Genomic DNA, 20,608 nt, shown 5'->3' on the forward strand with positions numbered 1-20,608 from the left:
TCAGCCAATCACTGAAGGGAGAATTACATGCGCCCTGTGTGTGTGTGTGTGTGTGTGTGTGTCTGTGTCACACCGTTCTCTTTGAAAGAAATGCTGCATTAATTTTCTATCGGTATCTAATATTTTGCCACGCTCACGTAGCAAAGTTTGCTAACCAAATTATTACAAACTGCAGTGTCGAGATCGTAAACATCCAGATTCAATAAATTGTCTATTTTATTCCCCATTTGAAATACATCTGTGCTTTACTCAAATGCCATAAAAAAAAATTATGAGAAATTAATGTGATCATTTTCCACGTTCACACGCGAGCAGAAGGCTAGCGTCAGATCACGACCTCCTGCTGTGTTGATGAGATTTATTTACACTGTTTACATCTCACAATCACACACACACAAACGCACACACGCATGCACACTGTAAATGCTGTTCCTAAAGGTCAACGTTAAACAACGATTTGAAAGATTTCATACTAAATTGCAGATTGCGTTCCCACGGGAAGTGCATTCCAAAAAAAGCTTTAGTACTTACATATTATTTTCCATTTTGTTAAATGCCATATTTTCTACCGTTGTACATATTTGTACACGGTGCTGTAAAGTTGCAAGGTAATTCGGGGGATACGTTTAATTTGTGTTGTATTTCTGCTGCTTTCATTGGATGGCAACAATATTATTCCCCATTTTATTTAGGCCATCATCAACCCATGGGAATGTGATTAATGTCAGCCAGCCACGCACCGCTGGCGCGCACACACCCTCGCGCATTGACTTGCTGTAAACTGAGCCCAATGTAATCATAATGATAAAGCAGATTGCCTTAACACACAGATGGACCTCACAACAGCTCCGTGAGCATGCGCGCGCGCGTGGGTGCGTGTGTGTGTTTGTGTGTGTGTGTCTGTGGACAATGCTGATTGGATTGCAGATTTATAGAAGAGGATTACTGGCAGAGCAGAGAGAGAGAGATGGCGAAAGAGAGAGGCAGACTTTCAGAGACTCACCTCTCATTAACTTCCACCCCCTTTCCCCTCGCTCGCACACACACATGCACACTTATACAGACACAAATATACACAGTGGAGGTCACACGTCAACGTATATTCCTCCCTGCAAAGTGTTGAGAGGCGAGTGCGGATGCAACCGCCAGTGGCCCACCAGCAAACCTGATTATGAGAGGATATGAATTAGATTCCTTAGCAGATGGTCTGGACACCAAGCTCGAAAGGTGCATGGGCCAAAGTGGGGGGGGGGGGGCAAGGGAGGTAAAAGCAGCGAGATGATGGGGAGAGAGAGAGGAGGGATGTCAGCAGCATATGACCGTCATCTTTCGATGTGCTGCAGCCAAATATACAGGATGGCGGTGACTGGTGAACAATTGATTTTTTTCTCTCTCTCTCTTCTTAAATTCACCTTCATGCACACAGCTGTTCCTGTGAATTAATAATATTAATAGCTAAAATTGCACTGAGTAGAGCACAGACCTCTTACGATCCTGATTTAGATCAGTGCTCAATTGTCAAGCTTGGTAGATACGTCTGAATTTTTCTCAATTAGGATTCATGCATTATTCATAATTTCCATCTCCCATTGTCTACAAATTTAACAAAATGTAATTGAACCTAACCTTTGTCGCACCATCTCTTCACAATATCTTGCATCAATGGGGTGGCGCGGTGGAGCAGCTGGTAAAGCGCTGGCCTCACAGTTCTGAGGACCCGGGTTCAAACCCGGTTCCACCTGTGTGGAGTTTGCGTGTCCTACCCGTGCCTGTGTGAGTTTCCTGCGGGCACGCCGTTTTCCTCCCACATCCCAAAAACATGCAACATTAATTGGACACTCTCAATTGCCCCGAGGTGTGATTGTGAGTGCGGCTGTTTGTTTCTGTGTGCCCTGCGATTGGCTGGTGACCAGTTCAAGGTGTACACCGCCTCCTGCCCGTTGACAGCTGGGATAGGCTCCAGCACTCCCCGCGACCCTCGTGAGGATAAGCGGCAAAGAAAATGGCTGGATGGATGGATGGATACCCTGTTTTGTTTTACCCTTTACTTACTGAGCTGAATTTGGGCAAGTGATGGGGTACACCCACGATATGGACAATAAATTCTGTGTCGAGGGGAAAATGTTAACCCGTTTTTCTTTTACCGTGAGCCAAAAAAGTATTTAGTCATCCACCGTTTGTGTAAGTTCTCCCACTTAAAAAGATGAGAAAGGCCTGTCATTTTCATCATTAGTATACCTCACTCATGAGAGAACAAACGACGACGAAAAATGCAGAAAATCACATTCTGATTGTTTCAAGGTGCTCTTTAAAAGATTATGGTGTAAAATAAACACTTGCTCACCTACAAACAAGTAAGATTTTTGGCTCTTACAGACCTGTAACTTCTTCTTTAAGAGGCTGCTCTCCACCCCACTCCTTACGTGTATCTGTCAAAGGATGCCAGAAACAAGATTGTTGATTAGCACCGGGCTTGGAAGACTGAATATGCAATAGGTAAGCAACTTGGTGTGAAGAAATCATTTGTTGGAGGAATTATCAGAAAATAGAAGAAGTACAACTGAAGCTCCATGGAGAAGAGATAGCGAGGGCGGACGACTTCAAATACTTGGGGTCAACAATACAGAGCTTTGGTGAGTGTGGTAAGGAAGTGAAGAAATGGGTCCAAGCAGGTTGGAACAGCTGGCGGAAGGTGTCTGGCGTTCTATGTGGCAGAAGAGTATCTGCAAGGATGAAGGGCAAAGTTTATGGAACAGTTGTGAGGCCGGCCATGATGTATGGATTAGAGACGGTGGCACTGAAGAAACAACAGGAAGCAGAACTTGAGGTAGCAGAAATTAAGATGCTGAGGTTAACGCTTGGAGTGAACAGGTTGGATAAGATTAAAAACAAGCTCATTATAGGGACAGCCAAAGTTGGATGTTTTGGAGACAACGTCAGAGAGAGCAGACTTTGATGGATTGGAGGCCAGAGAGTGAGTATATTGGTAGAAGGTTGCTGAGGATGGAGCTGCCACGCAAAAGAGCAAGAGGAAGACCAACAAAAAGGTTGATGGATGTTGTGAGGGATGACATGAGGACAGTGGGTGTTAGAGGGGAAGATGCACAAAATAGGCTTAGATGGAAAAAGATGACACACTGTGGTGACCCCTAACGGGACACGCCGAAAGAAGATGATGATGTACAAGACCACTGATTATCTTCCTCGCGCTGGGGCTTCATGCAAGATATCATCCAAGATCTCACAAATCTCAAAATGATCACAAAATCAGTGTGACCAACTGAATGATCTGCAGAGAGCTGGGACCAAAGTAACCAAAGTAAAGGCTACCCATCCTGCAGTTCCAGACATTTACCCAGCTTAAGCCTGAACAGGTCCAGGCCATTCTGAAGTTTGCTACAGAGCATTTGGATGATCCAGAAGAGGATTGGGAGATTGTAATGGGGTCAGGTGGAACCAAAATACAATGTTTTGGTAAAAAACTCAACTTGTCATGTTTGGAGGAGAAAGCGTTGCATCCAAAAACAACATACCTACTGTGAAGCATGGGAGGGTGACATCATGGTTCGGGGTTTTTCTGCAAAGGGACCAGGACGACTGATCTGTGTGAGAATTAAACAATGAATGGGGCCATGCTTGTATTTTGAGATTTGGAGTGAAAACCCCCTTCATGACAAGGGCATTGCAGATGGAATGTGGCTGGGTCGTTCAGCATGACAGTGATCCCAAACACACCGCCCGGGCAATGAAGGATTGGCTTCATCAGAAGTAAATCAGGGTCCTGGAGTGGCCTAGCCAGTATCCAGATCCAAACCCTAAAGAAAATCTTTGGAGGGAGTTTAAAGCCTGTTGTTGCCCAGCGACATCCTCAAAACATCAGTTCTGTAGAGGAGATCTGCATGAAGGAATGGGCCATAATACCAGCAAGAGTGTCGGAAAAGCTTGTGAAGACTTACAGAAAACCTCTCTCATTGCCTATAAAGGGTTGAGATAGAGATGTGAATCAATACTTATTTTAAATCATTATTTGCTAATAAATTATTTAAAAATGAGAGATTTTCTGGATTTTTTTTTTTTTTTTCATTTTGTCTCTCATAGGTGAGGTATACCGTATGATAAAAATTGCAAGCCTCTCAAATTTTTTTTAGTGGGAAAACTTGCGCAGTTGGTGCCCGACTAAACATTTTTTTTTTTTTTACCCCACTGTATTTGATATGGATGTCACAAATGCATTTGACAAACCAAATGTATTTCTTTAAGTGTTTTAGCACAAATGCGGATTCCTAATACTTGTTCACAGGAGGCACACAATATAACGTACCTTATTATCACAAGTACATGTATTAAATACATAGTACAGCATACAGGCAATACAAAACACGATTGTGAATCCATCCATCCATCCATCTTCTATCGCTTTTCCGGGTCCGGTCGCGGGGGAAGTAGCTTCAGCAGGAATACCCAGACTTCCCTTTCCCCAGCCACTTCTTCCAACTCTTCCGGAGGGATCCGAGGCGTTCCCAAGCCAGCCAAGAGACTTAGTCTCTCTAGCGTGTCCTGGGTCGTCCTCGGGGTCTCTTTCCGATGGTACATGCCTGGAACACCTCACCAGGGAGGCGTCCGAATTAGATGTCCCAGCCACCTCCTCTGGCTCCACTCAATCCCCAAGCTACGCATCGTTGTGAGTGTGAACAGTCGTTCGTCCAAATGCAGTCTACAATTTCCTGCCGACCAGTCCCGGGTGTTTCCTACCAAAGTCTGATGGGATCTGCTCCAGCTTACCTGCCACACTAATCAGGACCAGTGCTCTGGAAAAAGGGTAGAAGAACCCTTACACCAAATACTCACTTAATGAGAGAAGAGAAAAGTCATTTATGCAGAACAGTTTGTCGTCCACCGTGCTCCCCATACTATAAACATGCACACTAAATGCAAACAGTAAAGGGTGTAACCCCAGATAGGCTGCAGCTCACCTGATACACTAATGAGGACAAGTTAAAAAAAAGAAAAAAAAGAAAGTGATGGACGGAAGGATGGGGGAGACTATTTAGAGAGAATTTTGAAGTTTGCGGCTGATGTGCGTTTATTGTCCCTGGTGCCTCTGGTCATCCCTCCTGGTGATGGATAGGTGTAAATCACGGCAATCCTGTCGTGACAGCCCAATTTCCTCCAATCTGATCTGCTTAAAGAATTCACCTCACTTGTGTCTCCTCGCCTCCATTTGTACTTATCCTCCCCTGCCCCCCCCTCCATTCCCTCAAAATGTACTCCCCATTTTACTAGGCACGCCGGCTTTTACGGCCTCTCTCTTTTTCCCTTCCACATTTCCTCCTTGTCGCGTCGCCGCATCCTGCCCTCGCACTCCCTCCCGTGTCACATTTGAAAGCCCTGTCATATTTACTAGAGTGGAAATCCTCTTTCACCATCTGCTTAATAAAAAAAATGTGCTTTTAATCCGATTCGGGATATTTTGTTGTTTTTTTTTTTTTAAGTACTTATTTTTATTATACTTCTGTGCAATTTCATCTGTTGCCCGGCTCTCTATCTGTCCGAGTGCCAGGGAGCGGGAAAAGAAATGTCAGAGTGTGGAAAAGGCTGTTACACCGTGAATACTTGATGACAGCACTTTGAATACACACATACACTCACACAGACGCACGCACATGTGCGAGTTGAACACTAACCTTGATCATTGACCTTTCTTTTCTCTAAGAAGCAGCTCATTTCCATCCTTTCCATCGTCTGAACACATGAACTTAACGCGAATTGGATGAAATCTTTATTAAATCATATCAATGAGATGTCTATACAGTGGTCTTTATACAGATTTATTTATACAGATACAAGTATAATTCATTCATTCATCATTCTTGTAACTTGTAATGTGAAAATACGACTAAATAGGAATGTCCCTTTTGAACTTAAAAAAACTAATTATTAAATGGGATGTAAAGAATTGAACAGTTTATGCGTCACGATCCATCCATCCATCCATTTTCTTTGCCACTTATCCTCACGAGGGTCGCTGGGAGTGCTGGAGCCTATCCCAGCTGTCAACGGGCAGGAGGCGGGGTGCACCCTGAACTGGTTGCCATTCAATCGCAGGGCACATAGACACAAACAGTCGCCTTCACAATCACACCTAGGTGCAATTTAGAGTGTCCAATTAATGTTGCATGTTTGTTGGGATGTGGGGGGAAACCGGAGTGCCCGGAGGAAACCCACACAGGCACAGGGAGCACATGCAAACTCCACACAGGCGGGTCCGGGATTGAACCCACGACCTCAGACTTGTGAGGCCAACGCTTTACCACCGTGCCGCCATGCATCATGATTTCATGCTTCAATTCAACTAATTGTGCTGCTTCTTTTGCCTTAGTAACTGTTGCCACCCGGGGCAGTATAATACAGTCACGCAGACTGAAACGAGTCACCACTACTCTCTGGGATTCAGTAAGAAGCAATAATATTAGTAATTCTTTTCTATAGGATAAAGAATATATGCTTGTTGATGTTGTAATATTGTTTGACTACATGTGTTGCGCTCCCACTTGTTTAAATATTTGTTCCTTAAAGGGTTATAATACCACAACTATCAATACTATTTAAAGAATTCATTGGTGCTTTTCATTATAAGTTTGCATTAAGTTAGCAGTACCATTCCTAAGGCAAAGTTCTTTGCTTTACTTTGAGCAACATGAAGCCTCCTTTTTGAAGAACTGCTCACTATCTGACCAATTGCTCCTTATTATAAAGTGAGTTGAGTTCCATACAGCAGTGAAGAAACGTGTCCAAGCAGGTTGATACAGCTGGCGGGAGGTGTTTGGTGTGTTATGTGAAAGAAGAGTCTTTGCTAGGATGAAGGGCAAAGTTTATAAAACAGCGGTGAGGCCGGCCAGCATGTACGGATTAGAGACGATGGCGCTGAAGATACAACAGGAAGCAGAGCTGGAGGTGGCAGAAATGAAGATGTTGAGGTTCTTGCTCGGAGTGAGCAGGTTGGCTAGGATTAGAAATGAGTTCATTAGAGGGACAGCCAAAGTTGGATGTGTTGGAGACAAGGTTCGAGAGAGCAGATGGAGAGAGAGTGAATATATTGGTAGAAGGGTGCTGAGGATGGAGCTGCCAGGCAAAAGAGTGAGAGGAAGACCAAAGAAAAGGTTGATGGATGTTGTGAGGGAGGACATGAGGACAGTGGGTGTTAGAGAGGAAGATGCACGAGATAGGCTTAGATGGAAAAAAAAAAATGACACGCTGTGGCGACCTCGAACGGGACAAGCCGAAAAGAAAAGAAGTAGTAGTACTATACTGCAGTCATATCTCAAGTTTGCTCTCGTAAGTCAAAGCATAAGATGGGCCAAATGTGTCACCCTTAAGTTGGGTCACTGATATCTCAAGGCACCAAGGTATATTCCTCAATTGCGTAGTTTAGCACTCTGAATATAGCGTATTACATAGCCCAATAACGCTCATAAATCAGCATAAGCATAAGTCACAATATCTAACAAGATGGAAAATAATCATCCTTCTTTTTGAGAGGTACTCATTATTAACTTTTGTAGTGGTAGTATGTAGCGGTGCAGTGTGTACTGCCTCGCACGGAGCGCTGTTTCAAATATTTTGCAGACGTAAGATAATTCCGCTGTACATAGTATTGTAGCCTGTGAGGGTATGTGGTCATTGCTCCTCTTCTCGAGGTTTTCAGCACTGTTCTTCCAGTGGACAACCACTCTCGTGAACACAATGACACCCAGCAGATAAAAGAAGACAGAAGGAGGGGTTTGCGCAGTCAGGATTGGGGGGCGGCGATAGGGGAGGGGTACATGGTGACAAAGATAGCAGCAGACAGCATCACATTTATCAGCTCGTGCGTAGCAGAAAATGACCTAAATCATTTCGATTCTCATCTGGCAGCGTTTGAACCCCAAACAAGCTCCCTGTGCTCATGTGTTGAAACACACAGCATCAAATCCAGCTCACCTTTTACTCCACTCACACACGTGGAAGGGGGGGTGTTGAAGAAAGTCTCCTTAGTGGGAGCGGTTTGAACATCTGCACCGCAACCACTCCAAATTCCTCAGCCGCCGGCCGCTGTTTGGAAAGCTAATAATTCCAAATCGATAGTGTTTGTGGCTGAGCTCGCCCTGCGTGTGTGCGTATACCCCCAACCGCTCATCCATTCACTTGTTGAGAATGTGGGTGCGTAAACTTTACAAACCCCAGGGTGCATCCTAATAGCCCCGCGAGTGGGCCCCTCGCAAGTCTGAGCCATCATCACATCACACTTTGTGGCGTCTACGTGTGTGTAAAGGCTGCCTAGTGTACTCGATACAGCTGGGTTGTGTGTTATGTTACACACCGGAACACTGTAAAAACAATTATTTCTCTCAATTTTTGCCGCTGTGTCCTCGTCTTTTAATTTTTATCCTTTCATCTTTTACTTGCGGCACCATTTTTTTTTAACCGTTGCTTTATATTCAAGAGCGATAATAAGAAAGAATTTTGCTGTCAGATCCCATTATGAATGAGATTTGTGTGCACTTTGTGATCTGAGGTGGAGAAAATTAATGGTGCAATTCCTGTTTACAGTGGTGCCTTGACTTGAGAATGATGCGACTCGGAGGTTTTTAGCGATACGAGTTGTCACGGGCTGTATTTGCTATTATTTCATTTTAGAAGGCTAAGAGAGGGAGAGAATGGAAAAGGGGAATAGAGGTGTGAATCAAAGCCGAACAATGGGTAGACACTCCAGATTTTTGACCACATGTAACGTGGATGAGCAGGATACACACGGAGAGGAAATGCCACATTTGACCAATAGGGCAAAATGAGAAAGGACAGGATGTGGGAACCTAGCAAGATTTCTTAATATAATGCTCTGTCATTTTTAGTGTTCCGAGCACAAACAATTAAAATCTTTAGCATGTCTATGGAACTTATGAGTGAATGAACACGAGATCAAATGCGTGTTCGTCAACTGATGTACAGAGTTGCTGAGCCAGCACATAGAGGAAGGGTTCAGGGGGGTACGGGTGGAAGCCCAATCTGTGTGGGACCCATACAGGAATGAACCACCCACTCCCTGGGACCCAGGGTGGTTCCCCCAGCCCAGTCGCAAAGGGAGGCCCATGGGTACTGGACCACCGCTGCACACACCCAATAAACCCACCCACCAACCATCGCGCGTGCCACCATCGCCACCACCACCGGAGAGCTTTGGGGGTCCCAGCTGCCTACCGGGACCAACACAGGAGCCATACTGCCCCTTGGTAGCCAAGGCCCCCCCCACTAGAGGGAGTACAATGTGGGGCTGGAACAGATTAATTGCATTTCCATCCATTTCATTGGGAAAATATAATTTAAGATACATATACTGGCGGCACAGTGGAGCAGCTGGAAAAAGCGCTGGCCTCACAGTTCTGAGGATCCAGTTTCGATCCCGGCCCCATCTGTGTGGAGTTTGCATGTTCTCCCAATGCCTGCGTGGCTTTTCTCCGGACACTCTGGTTTCCTCCCACATCCCAAATACATGCAACATTAATTGGACACTCTCTAGGTGTGATTGTGAGTGCGACCGTTCGTCTCTATGTGCCCCGTGATTGGTTGTCAACCAGTTCAGGGTGTACCTCGCCTTCTGCCCGTTGACAGCTGGGACATAAATATTTAACTACTGTGTAACTAGAACGTAACTTAATTTTTTTTTTTTAATCAGAGCATGATCATCAAATAGACACATCTAAAATAGGAATGTGCAAATCCAGATATGGCTCAACAATACTACAAACTGCAACAATAATGAATTACACGTGTTCAATTCCTGCTCAGTGATGGTGTCGGTGTCTGCCCCGCAACTGAGTGGTGACCAATTCAGGGTGTAGTCCGCCTTTTGTTTATATTTCCTTTTGAATGTAACTGTAAAGGTTGATATTCATCACTCGGGGATAAAGTACACGTGCCGTCTTTCTATGCTGACAGCCCATTGGGTGCAACGCGTGTTGGCCATTACGCCATTGATTGTATGTAATCAGGGGTTTACTCTGCAGCCAATGAGGAGAATTACAGGTTTCCTGCACACCTAACACTGTAACAATTGATCTGCTCCCTGGTGTGTGTGTTTAATGTGCAGCGGCAAGAGTGTTTGCGTGAGATGTAAAAAATGACAACAACAACAAAAAAATGGGCCAAAACGATGATTGAAAGAGGGCTCAGTAGGAGGGAAAGTGGTTTGAATCAACTCTCGCTGTCGGATTTTATTTTGTGACATTCACTTTTGTCCCATGTAACAACTATAATCATCTCCACACTGTGACTCTTTATAAATAAACGCAAGCAAAGTGTTACTGGGTTTTTTTTATGCTTTACTCCAGACTGCAGGCAAGTAGAAAATATCACACTTTGTACTTTATGCAGACCCTATTTTTTATTTTTTTTTTTACCACAATCATACTGGGGGGATAGTCCAATTTTAAGGCAGCAATTTCCATACATGTTACAGATTGAGATAGATAGACAGATAGACTGCCACCTGGGAAAGACTCCAGTTTACCCACGTTCCTAATGGTGATAAGCAGTATACTGTGGAAGATGGATGGATGGATTATGCCCATCTGTTATATCTTTGTGAGGTCGGGGTGGATTCGGTTTGGGTTCTCCCAACAGGACTGCACAATACTGACCAAGGATCCCCTGATTTATTAACACCAGTTCAACTACTAATTTACTAGCTTATTCTTTCTCAACTCATCTCAACCATATATGCATATAAAGAGAGAGAGAGAGAAACCATCAAAAAAAGAAACCTAGATGAAAGAAAGTGCTGTATATAAATTAAAATCAAGCATAAAACTAGTCAGTGACAGTGAAACTTTTTATAATCTACTTTTTAATTCTAGCATTTCACCTGAAGTCGGCTGCGATAGGCTTCAGCACTATCGCGACCCTTCTGAGGGTAAGCAGCTTGGAATATGGATTTTTTTTTGGTTGTTTTTGTTAACTTTATTTGTTTTATTTTCTTCAATAATTAATTGACATATATATGTCATACTTACCTCTGGGTGTCAGAAACGCCGTCCAAGCAGAAATGGTATTTTCATCCATTCATCCATCCGTTTTCTGAGGTGCTTATCCTCACAAGGGCCGCAGGAGTACTGGACCCCATCACAAAATCCAAAATCCATCCATCCATCCATCCATTTACTTAGCTGCTTATCCTCATGAGGGTCAAGAGGACCACCTGTCAACGGGCAGGAGGCGGGGTACACCCTGAACTGGTTGCCAGCCAATTGCAGGGCACATGGAGACAGATAAAAGTCACACCTTGGGGCAATTTAGAGTTTCCAATGAATGTTGCATGTTTTTGGGATGTGGGAGGAAAAGAGTGTGCTCGCAGGAAACCCACGTGGGCACGGGGAGAACAGACAAACTCCACACAGGCGGGGCCGGGATTTGAACCCCAGCCCTCAGAACCGTGCCGCCCAAGTGGTGTTTTGTTTCTTTAAAAGCAAATCTTTTCCGAAACTTTGGCCACACTTGTGACTTTCCAAAACTTTGTCTTCAATGATTTTTGGGGGATTGTGCAACATAATCTCATCTCATAGCGATTTCTTTTTAACGTCAGATCATGTCCAAAGGCAAACTTAGCCCGAGATCGCTTCGACCGCGTTGCGTTTGTGCACGCAGGCACGCTGGCATTCATTCACTGAACTAACCCGCTGCCAAACAGTTGAGCAACCCTGCAACACGGGCAGCCAAAGAAAGCAATTCAGCTTATTGATGAAATCGTTGTATTCATTTGACTATGGAAATATAAAAAGACTTTCTTTGACTCCTCTCCTTAGCCCATTCTTTAATTCAATGCATTTCCGCTCCCTTCTTTCCATTCCAAAGCATTGCCAGTATCATACAGATAGAATTGTGACAAGTTTTTTTTTTTTTTTTTTTTTTTTTCTTTGCTTATTGGACTGTGTGTTCTTATCAGCATGGCGAGCACAATGCTCGGTGTGATGGAAAGGTATTAGCCAGCCCGCGGTGGCTACATTGTCAGCACTTCTACCGTCTCTTCCTCTAATGCTTTCTTCAGCCTCTTTTGCTTTCCCTCTCGTCCCCGCCCCCTCCCTCTTCTTCTTCGTATAGATTGGATTTTCTACTTATGTTTGTCAAATGTATTTTCCTACAAGTGGCTTTCATCGACGTACGGTTGTGTTTAAACAAAGGGACCCGCGGGGAACAATTTAAGCTCAGTTCTCTTAACATTTGTGTTCTTCAAAGTTGGTGTTGTGGATGTTGGAAGGTGAGCTTTCTCACTATTGATATTACGCATCAAAATGTATTCTTCTTGTCAGAATGTTGAGGCTATCCTTTCATATAATATTGCGTGTCCCAGGGCATTTTTGAGTGAAGGATGTTTTCTCGCTAATTCTCTTATGTGTCAATTTTTTTTTCCTTTCGTATTTGAACGTGTGATGTGATTTGAAAGTGATGAACGTTGTGACTAATGAAATAATCTGTTATATTTTTTTGTCACTACTGTAAAAAGTAAGTTTCTTTTGGCTTGTCCCGTTAGGGGTCGGCACAGTTTTTACGCCGGATGCCCTCCCTGACGCAACCCCTCAGGGGGATTTTGTCACTCTTGTAAAACTTGTGTAAAACCAAACAAAAAACATCCAATACTGCCATGAGATTTGAGTTGAAGTCTTCGCATGACCATGCTTGTAAATCTAAAGAAAATCTAAATCTAGCACAATGAAATCTAATGTAAAGAATTATACATAATGCATCATGTTTAAATCATTACAGTTGTGACACTCCTTTTCGTTTGCACAGCTTGGCCACCTGGGGGCAGAATATTACATCTATATGAATCTACAGTACATGGAGATGAAGGAGATAGTCAGTCAAATGCAGTAATAGTAGTCGTTTTTTGCAGAGGCTCAAGAGTATTGTCTGTCTACATGTGTTGCACCACCGTTTGCTTTCAAATACCCCTTGCTTCAAAGTTAATAACACTGTGACACTCATGCTATTTTTAGCCCGTCTATGGCATTTTGCTTTGTTATTATTAAGATAACATGACTTTTATAAGGCAATAAATACACATTTTTGTTTAGTTTGACATCAAACTTCAACTAGAAGTGGCATGAACCAGCTTGGTGCCAAACTACTGCTCTTTGCGAAGTGGTTTGAATTCCATTCACTGGCGTACAACGCTCAAACCTTTGCTCGCAGTCCTCGAGAAGGTGTTGCTTCACTCTTATCTCAATATTTGTCTTCTTTTTGCATTCATACTAATCCCGGCAGATGGACAAACTTCTTAATACTTACAATTCTTATTGGTTTTTGAAGTATTCAATTCTTTTCTACAAAATATAATAATCAAGGAGGACTAAATCAGTGATGTGACATTACCAATCATCCAATCAGATTGCTTGGGTGTGAACAGCTACTACAGTGTATTTTTATGATTTTATGATACTGAATACCAAGATTGGTGGCTGTGATATATATTTACCGCACCATCACTTTTTGTCCCCACTCCACTTCTGTAAATCTCAGAATTCACATACGATTTCTGAAGGAAATGCAATTTGCGCTCGTGATGGTCTTTTAGTAAGGCCTCTGAGTTGCTCGAGGGAATTTTTTTCCCCAGTTCCTAGAGTCGGGTCGAAAACAGATAGGAGTTGTTTTCAGTCTCACTTTTGAGGCGGCAGTCCGCAGACTTGGTATAATAAAAGCGTTGGCTGAGAAAAATAGAGCGGCATGTTGACAGAGTGAGGCCGAGTGGTTCTAATACGATGATTGTATGTTTGGCCTCGGCAGTTGTCGGGCCGCTGCAACATGCCGCCACTTTAATGACAGCTTGTCACGGCGCGCTGGACCACCTTCACTCACGAACACCAAGACAAAACCTCCATCTTCTGTTTTTTTTTCTTCTCCTCTCCAAACGTTTGCTCGGTTCTTTCTGTTTTTGCTGTTCCCTCCAAAAAAAAAAAAAAAAAAAGGTGATAAACAGACTAGAGGGAAGGCAAGAAGGAGAAAATAACTGAGATTGAGCAGGAAATGGAGACCAGGCAAAGCAGTAATTTTTCTAGTTTGGATGTATTCTCCCACCAAGAGACAGAAAAATCGGCTTCCTGGATGTTTGATGTCCACAAAAACTATCCAATACTTATCTACACTTTAGGCGCACAGACAAAAATATATACAGTCAGTCAAATGGTTTTAACTAATCAATGAATCGATTAATTGATAATGTTAATGACAAAAGGACCTCATTTAACAATTGTGGTTATAGTTTGTAGTGGTGTTTAAGTGTACTTTATCATACTCTTGCTAATGCTTTGTCCAACATGTTCTGCTAAACAAGAAAATTATGAAAGTATTAAAAACATTGTTGTACAACATTGGGAGCTCCAATTCCAAAAGTAACATCCTTGTAATCTGTAATGTGTTATGTTTGTTTTTCAGGTCCACCAAAAAAAGGCATTTTGAACATTGTAAAAACAGACAGCTAAAACTTGCTAATTGACCAGCAGACAAACAAAGAGAGAGTAGTACTTCACCACTATTGTCAAATTTTTAACAGTTTGCTTTTTAGTTTCTTCTTTTTACATATATTTGGGCACCTGAAGTTTCGATTACTGATAAAGTTGCATTACGTTTCCAAAGCAGGGGAAATTAATATCCGTCCATTTTCTTAGCCGCTTATCCTCACAAGGGTCGCGAGGAATGCTGGAGCCTATCCCAGCTGTCAACGGGCAGGAGGCGGGGTACACCCTGAACTGGTTGCCAGCCAATCGCAGGACACATAGAGACTAACAGCCACACTCACAATCACACCTATGGGCAATTTAGAGGGTCCAATTAATGTTGCATGTTTTTTTGGGATGTAGGAGGAGACCAGTCTTCTTCTTGTTCTTTTCCATTCAGCTTGTCCAGATTAGGGGTCGCCACAGTATGTCATCTTTTTCCATCTAAGCCTATCTCGCGCATCTTCATATAAAGACTTGAACAGAAGAGCAGACCTCTGCAGTAACTAACTTTTTTTTTTTTTACATGCACAGCCTCAGTCAGTTTTTTTTTACCAAACTTTTTTTAAGTGAATATTACAGAATCTCAAAATTAAAAGTAACTCTTTCATTTAATAGCACCCTTAAAGAGTCAATCCAAACAAAATTTAACATACAGATTTTTTTTTATCGCATCTAATTTGAGTCCTTTCTCAATCCCGCAGATCTAAAATGAAGCGAAAACCTTTAAATGGCACAGGCAAACCAAAGCAAAAGTGAAATGGTGTGAAAACCGCCAAACTTCTGTCCACGGGATGCAGCTCTCCAGACCTGTCCTCTTTATAGAAATCTTTTGAAATACTTGAAAACATAAAGGAGCGATGAGCGCCGAGCCTTTCCTCCTCTTTCAACACTCATACGGGGAGCACACCAGCACAATAAGATTGCTCTTTCAGCAGCGGGCCGCCGCTACATAGCGACATAATTATACTGATAACATACATACATAAATGCATTCAACCTCTCGCTCGGCACAGTGCACTGACTGATTTCTTAATCTTCTTTCCTCCACTCCTCCACCTCCTCGCATGTCCTCCCATTCTTTTTTGATTCCTCCCCCTTCCAGGGCCATTATTTTTCATTTATAAGCAGCGAGAAAAGGTGCGAGCGAGGGAGAAAGGAGAAGAAGAGGGAAAAAAAATGGGATCTTTTGGCACTTAAACTCTTTCACTTAATGGCCCTCGGCGGGATTGACGTCGGAAAGGGAGGGGACACAAAAGTGCATAAAGAGCGAGATTAAATCATCGCCATCACGTCATCTGCTTAAATGGCTCTGCCGCCTTTTTTTTTCTGTCATCACTGTTTTCTCTCCCTTCAGCGGATGAATCAGTGATCCATCTCCATCCCATCACTCATTTCTGCCACCCTTGCCTGTATTATATAGAGTATATGTCCTCTTGCTCTGTCTTGATTTGCATCCAGAAACTTTTTTTCCCCCCTTCCTCATCCTCAACTAAAGTCCTGCCTGAGCATCAGATAAATGGATTTATGAGCATTGCTGGGTAGAACAAAGCTTCCATTAATGGGCTTTGCTGAATTAGAAGGATTGGAGCAGAAGAAATAGTGCGGGGTTAAAATCTTTTAAGGCACGTCTCATCATTCTGTAGCCATCTTGGTTCATCTGCAAGATTAGCTTCATGACTACACCTCAGCCTTTACTTCATTACTTTTTTAGTTAAGGGACCAGAATACACCTGAATGTATAAAATAACTATTAACATCTGCCCAACATGAGGACCAAAGTAAAGCCTTTTATACACAGAAATCCTATAAAATTGCAGAAACAGAGCCATAACGGCTTCATAGCAAACTGCAATTAAAAAAAAAAAGGAATCACATTATTACAATTGCTTTCAACACAACAGGGTGGAAGAAGAGCGGAAATTTGGAAAGTGTTATAGGTCTGATTTAAAAACTCCAACTTGTTATCTACACATCTAGGCCATTTATACAGGAAAGGCAAATTTCAAAAGGGACTTTTAATAGTTAATCATCCATTTGTGTGCTTTTATGCACATTGCTTTTGTTGTGGCTCTTAGGATACAGTACATCCACTTAAAAAAAAAAAAGAAAAAGTTTTTCCGTCCACTCCAGTCGCATCAGTTTACTCACTTGAACGTAAAATTTATAAACAATAAGCGAAATGCACAAATCCCCTTTAAACATCCCTGTGAAGTCTGCACTATGATTTCATACATAGCACTTAAGGCAAATGGAAATTGGGGATTTTCTTGCCTACAAGCACATCTCACTAAATTGGAATTAATTTAGTTAGCTCGTTCAATTAAAAAGGTGAATCTCATTTTGTAGAAATGGAGTACATAAAATAAAATGAAATATTTCATCATCTTTTCAATATGCGTGTATAGTTTTAATGATTATTATAGTTCACATAAAACAAAAATTCAGAATTCACCATCTCTACGAACTCATCCATTTTGTAACAAACACTGAAATATTTTTTAAATTAAAAATGTGAATATGTGCCAAAGAATTTGACTTTTGGACCATATTCTAATTTATTGAGATGTACTTGTAGATATTAATTATAAACAATGTGCACGTTAGTCTTACGGTTTTCCAAACTTCCCAGTTTGTATGTGGACAAAAATATTAAAAAGCTGTATTTATATGGACGGGATTGTCAGGAATTTTTCCAGTATGAAGATTAATCGTAATAAGAATGATCCTTCTTGTTGTGGCTCATCAGCATGCTATCGTTGAAGATATACAGAATTTCCTGGTTGGGTTTCCGAGTGGATTATGTTTCAAATGAGCGACGGCGATAAACTGTAACTCACTTGGAGGCTTCTCTCTCCCTATTTTACACAAAGCAAATGTTGGCCCATGCCCCAAATGGTCCGTCTTCTTCCCTGATATTGTCTCCCTTCTTCTTTGCTTGTCACTCAGCCTACCTGTTTTCCTCGTCCAGACCCATTCTGTCCCGTCCCCAACCCCCACTCGAGCCTTCCTTCTCCCAAGCAGCCCATTCTTCGTCTGTGTTTTATGGGTCCCAGTAGGACAGGGATCTTTTACAGGCCGACTGGACTTTAGAAGCCCCTCGTTTAGCAGCATCCTGCCTTAATTAAAAAACCCTTTTGTGCTTTCTGCCTTTAACAATGAAGAGAGGGAGAAGGGAAAGGAGGGTGAGGTTTAGTGGCAAAGTGAGAGAAAGAGCATAGCGATGCAAAGACCAAGAGAAAGAGGTAGATGGCAGTGAATGGGAGGTGATAGGGAGACAGGCAGAAAGATTGTAAAGTGGACAAAGGATGGGAAGGGGAGATAGACAGCATGAAGATAGTTGTTAATTACAATTGGCATTAACAACACTCTCCGTGGGGAGTATGTAAAAGAAGAGGAGGACAGGAAGCAGAAACAATTTGATCGCTGAAGGAAATGTTATTGTTGCGTTTTCAAGCATTCTGCGCGGGTCCTAAATTCTTCAGCCGCCAGCGTGCATTCATGGGCGAGCCAGTGTGTGTGTGTGGCTGTCTTTGTGATGATGGAGCAGCAAAGAGGCTGCTTACTGATTACCTTCATGTTGAACAAGCGCCTATTGACTGGCGAGTGACGGATGAGCGACCGGCCCCAAGCACGCCTCATGCGCTTTCTATGCGCGCGTGTGAGATAGCGCCCGTGCTTCCATGTTGCTCTGTCCCGCGCAAGCTGCCCCTAGCGGTTCCCCGGTTTCTTTTTTTTTCCCCCGACCGATGTTCTCTTTGTCAAGTGACTGGGGGAAAAGAAAAGCGTAACGATGGATGGATTTTTAAGAGCTTTGTACCTTGTGAGGAAGCATACATAAGCAGAGAGGCGCGACCTGTAATCAATTAATTAATCAATTACGGGATTGGGCCGAGGCCCCTTTGAATCTTAATTCTTCATCTAACAAAGACATGTTGGACAAGTCTATCCTTCTTCTAACTTTGTGGGAACATTTTGGCAAAGGATGTTTTTATTGCGCAAGCAAAGCAAGGTCTACAGAACCTTGTCGTTTTTGCGGTTTGCCGATGGAAAAGCGTCGTTAGCTAGTTGAACCCAGTACGAGGTGTGTCACAAGAGCTCCTGGGATGGTGTCACAAAAGATAGACAGTTTTTCAACTTTAAATTCAGAGTTTTTCCTCTTTCAATCTGGGCCAGACTGTTGACCAGTATGTCTACAAAGAGATCCTGCATTTGTTTAGTTCTGTGCGCGAGAAGAGGCGAGATATACGCCAGATATGCGCATGGCTGCTTCGCCATGACGTGTTGCTCACGATGCCGTGAACATTTGACAGTTCCTGACAAAGAAGATCATTGCCGTGCTGCAGTAACATCACCCGATCTGGCTCTGTGATTATTTTTTTGCTCCCCCCCTGCAACCCTTTCCCAAGCTCAAGGGAACAACATCAAGATGTCCACGATGACAGCACTGTGAGGGATCCCAGAAGAATCTTTCCAGGAGTGCGTGAATGTGTTGCAGAGGAGGCTGAGAAAGTGTGTTCGACTCCTGGGACATGACGTTGAAGGGGAAAATTATCGTTCCAGATTTGAAATATAACTTTTTGGGACACCTGTCCTGCAATTTTTCTGACACACTTTATAGGTACCTTGTAGCGTGACAAGACTAATCATCAGACACCTCAAACCTTGTGGTAGATCCATCATCCAACACATTGCTAATATGTTCCGCTTGTTGTTCTTCTCTGTCTCCCTCCCTCAGGCTTCTCTGCAGAATGTCCAGTAAGGAGCGCCACCTAGAGTCAAACTGTCCGTCCTCGTATATAAAGACTGAGCCATCTAGCCCCGCCTCTCTGACCGACAGTCTAAACCATCACTCCCCCGGCGGCTCCAGTGACGCGTCAGGCTCCTATTCGTCCACCATGAACGGCCACCCCAACGGTTTGGACTCCCCGAGTCTCTATGGCTCCGGCGCGGGGCCCCTTGGTCCCGCCGGCGGTCCCGGATCAAAGTGCTATGAGGACTGTTCGTCAACGATTGGAGACGATTCGCAGATCAAGTGCGAATACATGTTAAATTCCATGCCAAAAAGGCTGTGTCTTGTGTGCGGGGACATTGCTTCCGGCTACCATTACGGTGTGGCGTCATGCGAGGCCTGCAAGGCCTTCTTCAAACGCACCATTCAAGGTTTGGTTCCACTTTTACCATTTATCTATAAGCAATAATCTCGTCTATATCTGTTTCTGCTATTTGGACTTGAGCTTTATATACCTAATTGAACGCGAAAAGGAAATTGTCTTTTCAGTTTGAGGAATATTGTTAAAGTGAAAAGGGAATGTTCAGTGGCTTGCTCATAAACAATGCTTGGACTTTACCTTGGGATCCCTCAAGAAACCAGTCCAAGTCCCCCATTTTTACTGTCTCTCCAACCTGCCCCAATAACTGTTTACAGATCATTTGGAAAATAGAAGTAACTATATGTTCCTTAGCATTTTTCTAAACTTTTAAACACTCTAAAGTCTCATACAAGTTTAGAAAGGAGTTTTAAAAAACATAATGCACTAGTATGTAAATAAGCCACTCACTTGCTGGGGATGGGATGGCCTCTTTGATATAAGGATATACTGTCCATCCAGGACATGTAACATACGCATTGCATTCAGTTCTATAATTTTAGACACCCTCTAGAGTTTGCTTCTCTCTCTGTATCATATATCTTTCCAACACACATCTGCCTTCACACTCACTGTAATGCAAGTATCAAATCAATTTTGACACCCCCCCCCCCCCAACACCCAAGTGCACCCTCAACCTTGACCTCTCGTCTGAAGAACAAAAAGCAGTTTCCGGGTCCTATTTGCATTGCTAGAGCTAACCCCGTTCGCGGTCGACCTGTTGTCTACGTGATCGTATAGACACACACCGTGGTCACAGGTCAGGTCCAGAGGTGAGGGGTTCAGGTTAGGAGGAGAGGAGAGAGAGGATTGAGCAGTAATCCACATGATGAGCGCAGTTGCGGGAATTAGACTCGCTAATCCTGTGTTCCGCTCTTGTTCGGGCCTCAAGTGGTTCGCAGGTATTTGGGCCACACTATTGTCCTCTCACTA

The 20,608-nt window shown here is 43.2% G+C and overlaps 1 protein-coding gene across 10 annotated transcripts in view; it reads left to right on the forward strand.

The window, feature by feature from the left end:
* esrrga (estrogen-related receptor gamma a) overlaps window positions 1–20,608 on the forward strand; it is a 254,158-nt gene that overhangs the window by 170,680 nt on the left and 62,870 nt on the right. For 8 of the 10 annotated variants that reach the window (XM_061814389.1, XM_061814383.1, XM_061814385.1 and 5 more), the window contains one exon: window positions 19,264–19,688. In XM_061814389.1, coding sequence (XP_061670373.1) covers window positions 19,264–19,688 — 425 coding nt within the window. The remainder of the gene's footprint in view (window positions 1–19,263; window positions 19,689–20,608) is intronic. The other 2 variants (XM_061814391.1, XM_061814392.1) reach the window with 1 other exon arrangement.

The sequence above is a fragment of the Syngnathoides biaculeatus genome, chromosome 3 (assembly GCF_019802595.1).
Source record: "Syngnathoides biaculeatus isolate LvHL_M chromosome 3, ASM1980259v1, whole genome shotgun sequence".
In the NCBI taxonomy this organism is placed as follows: domain Eukaryota; kingdom Metazoa; phylum Chordata; class Actinopteri; order Syngnathiformes; family Syngnathidae; genus Syngnathoides; species Syngnathoides biaculeatus.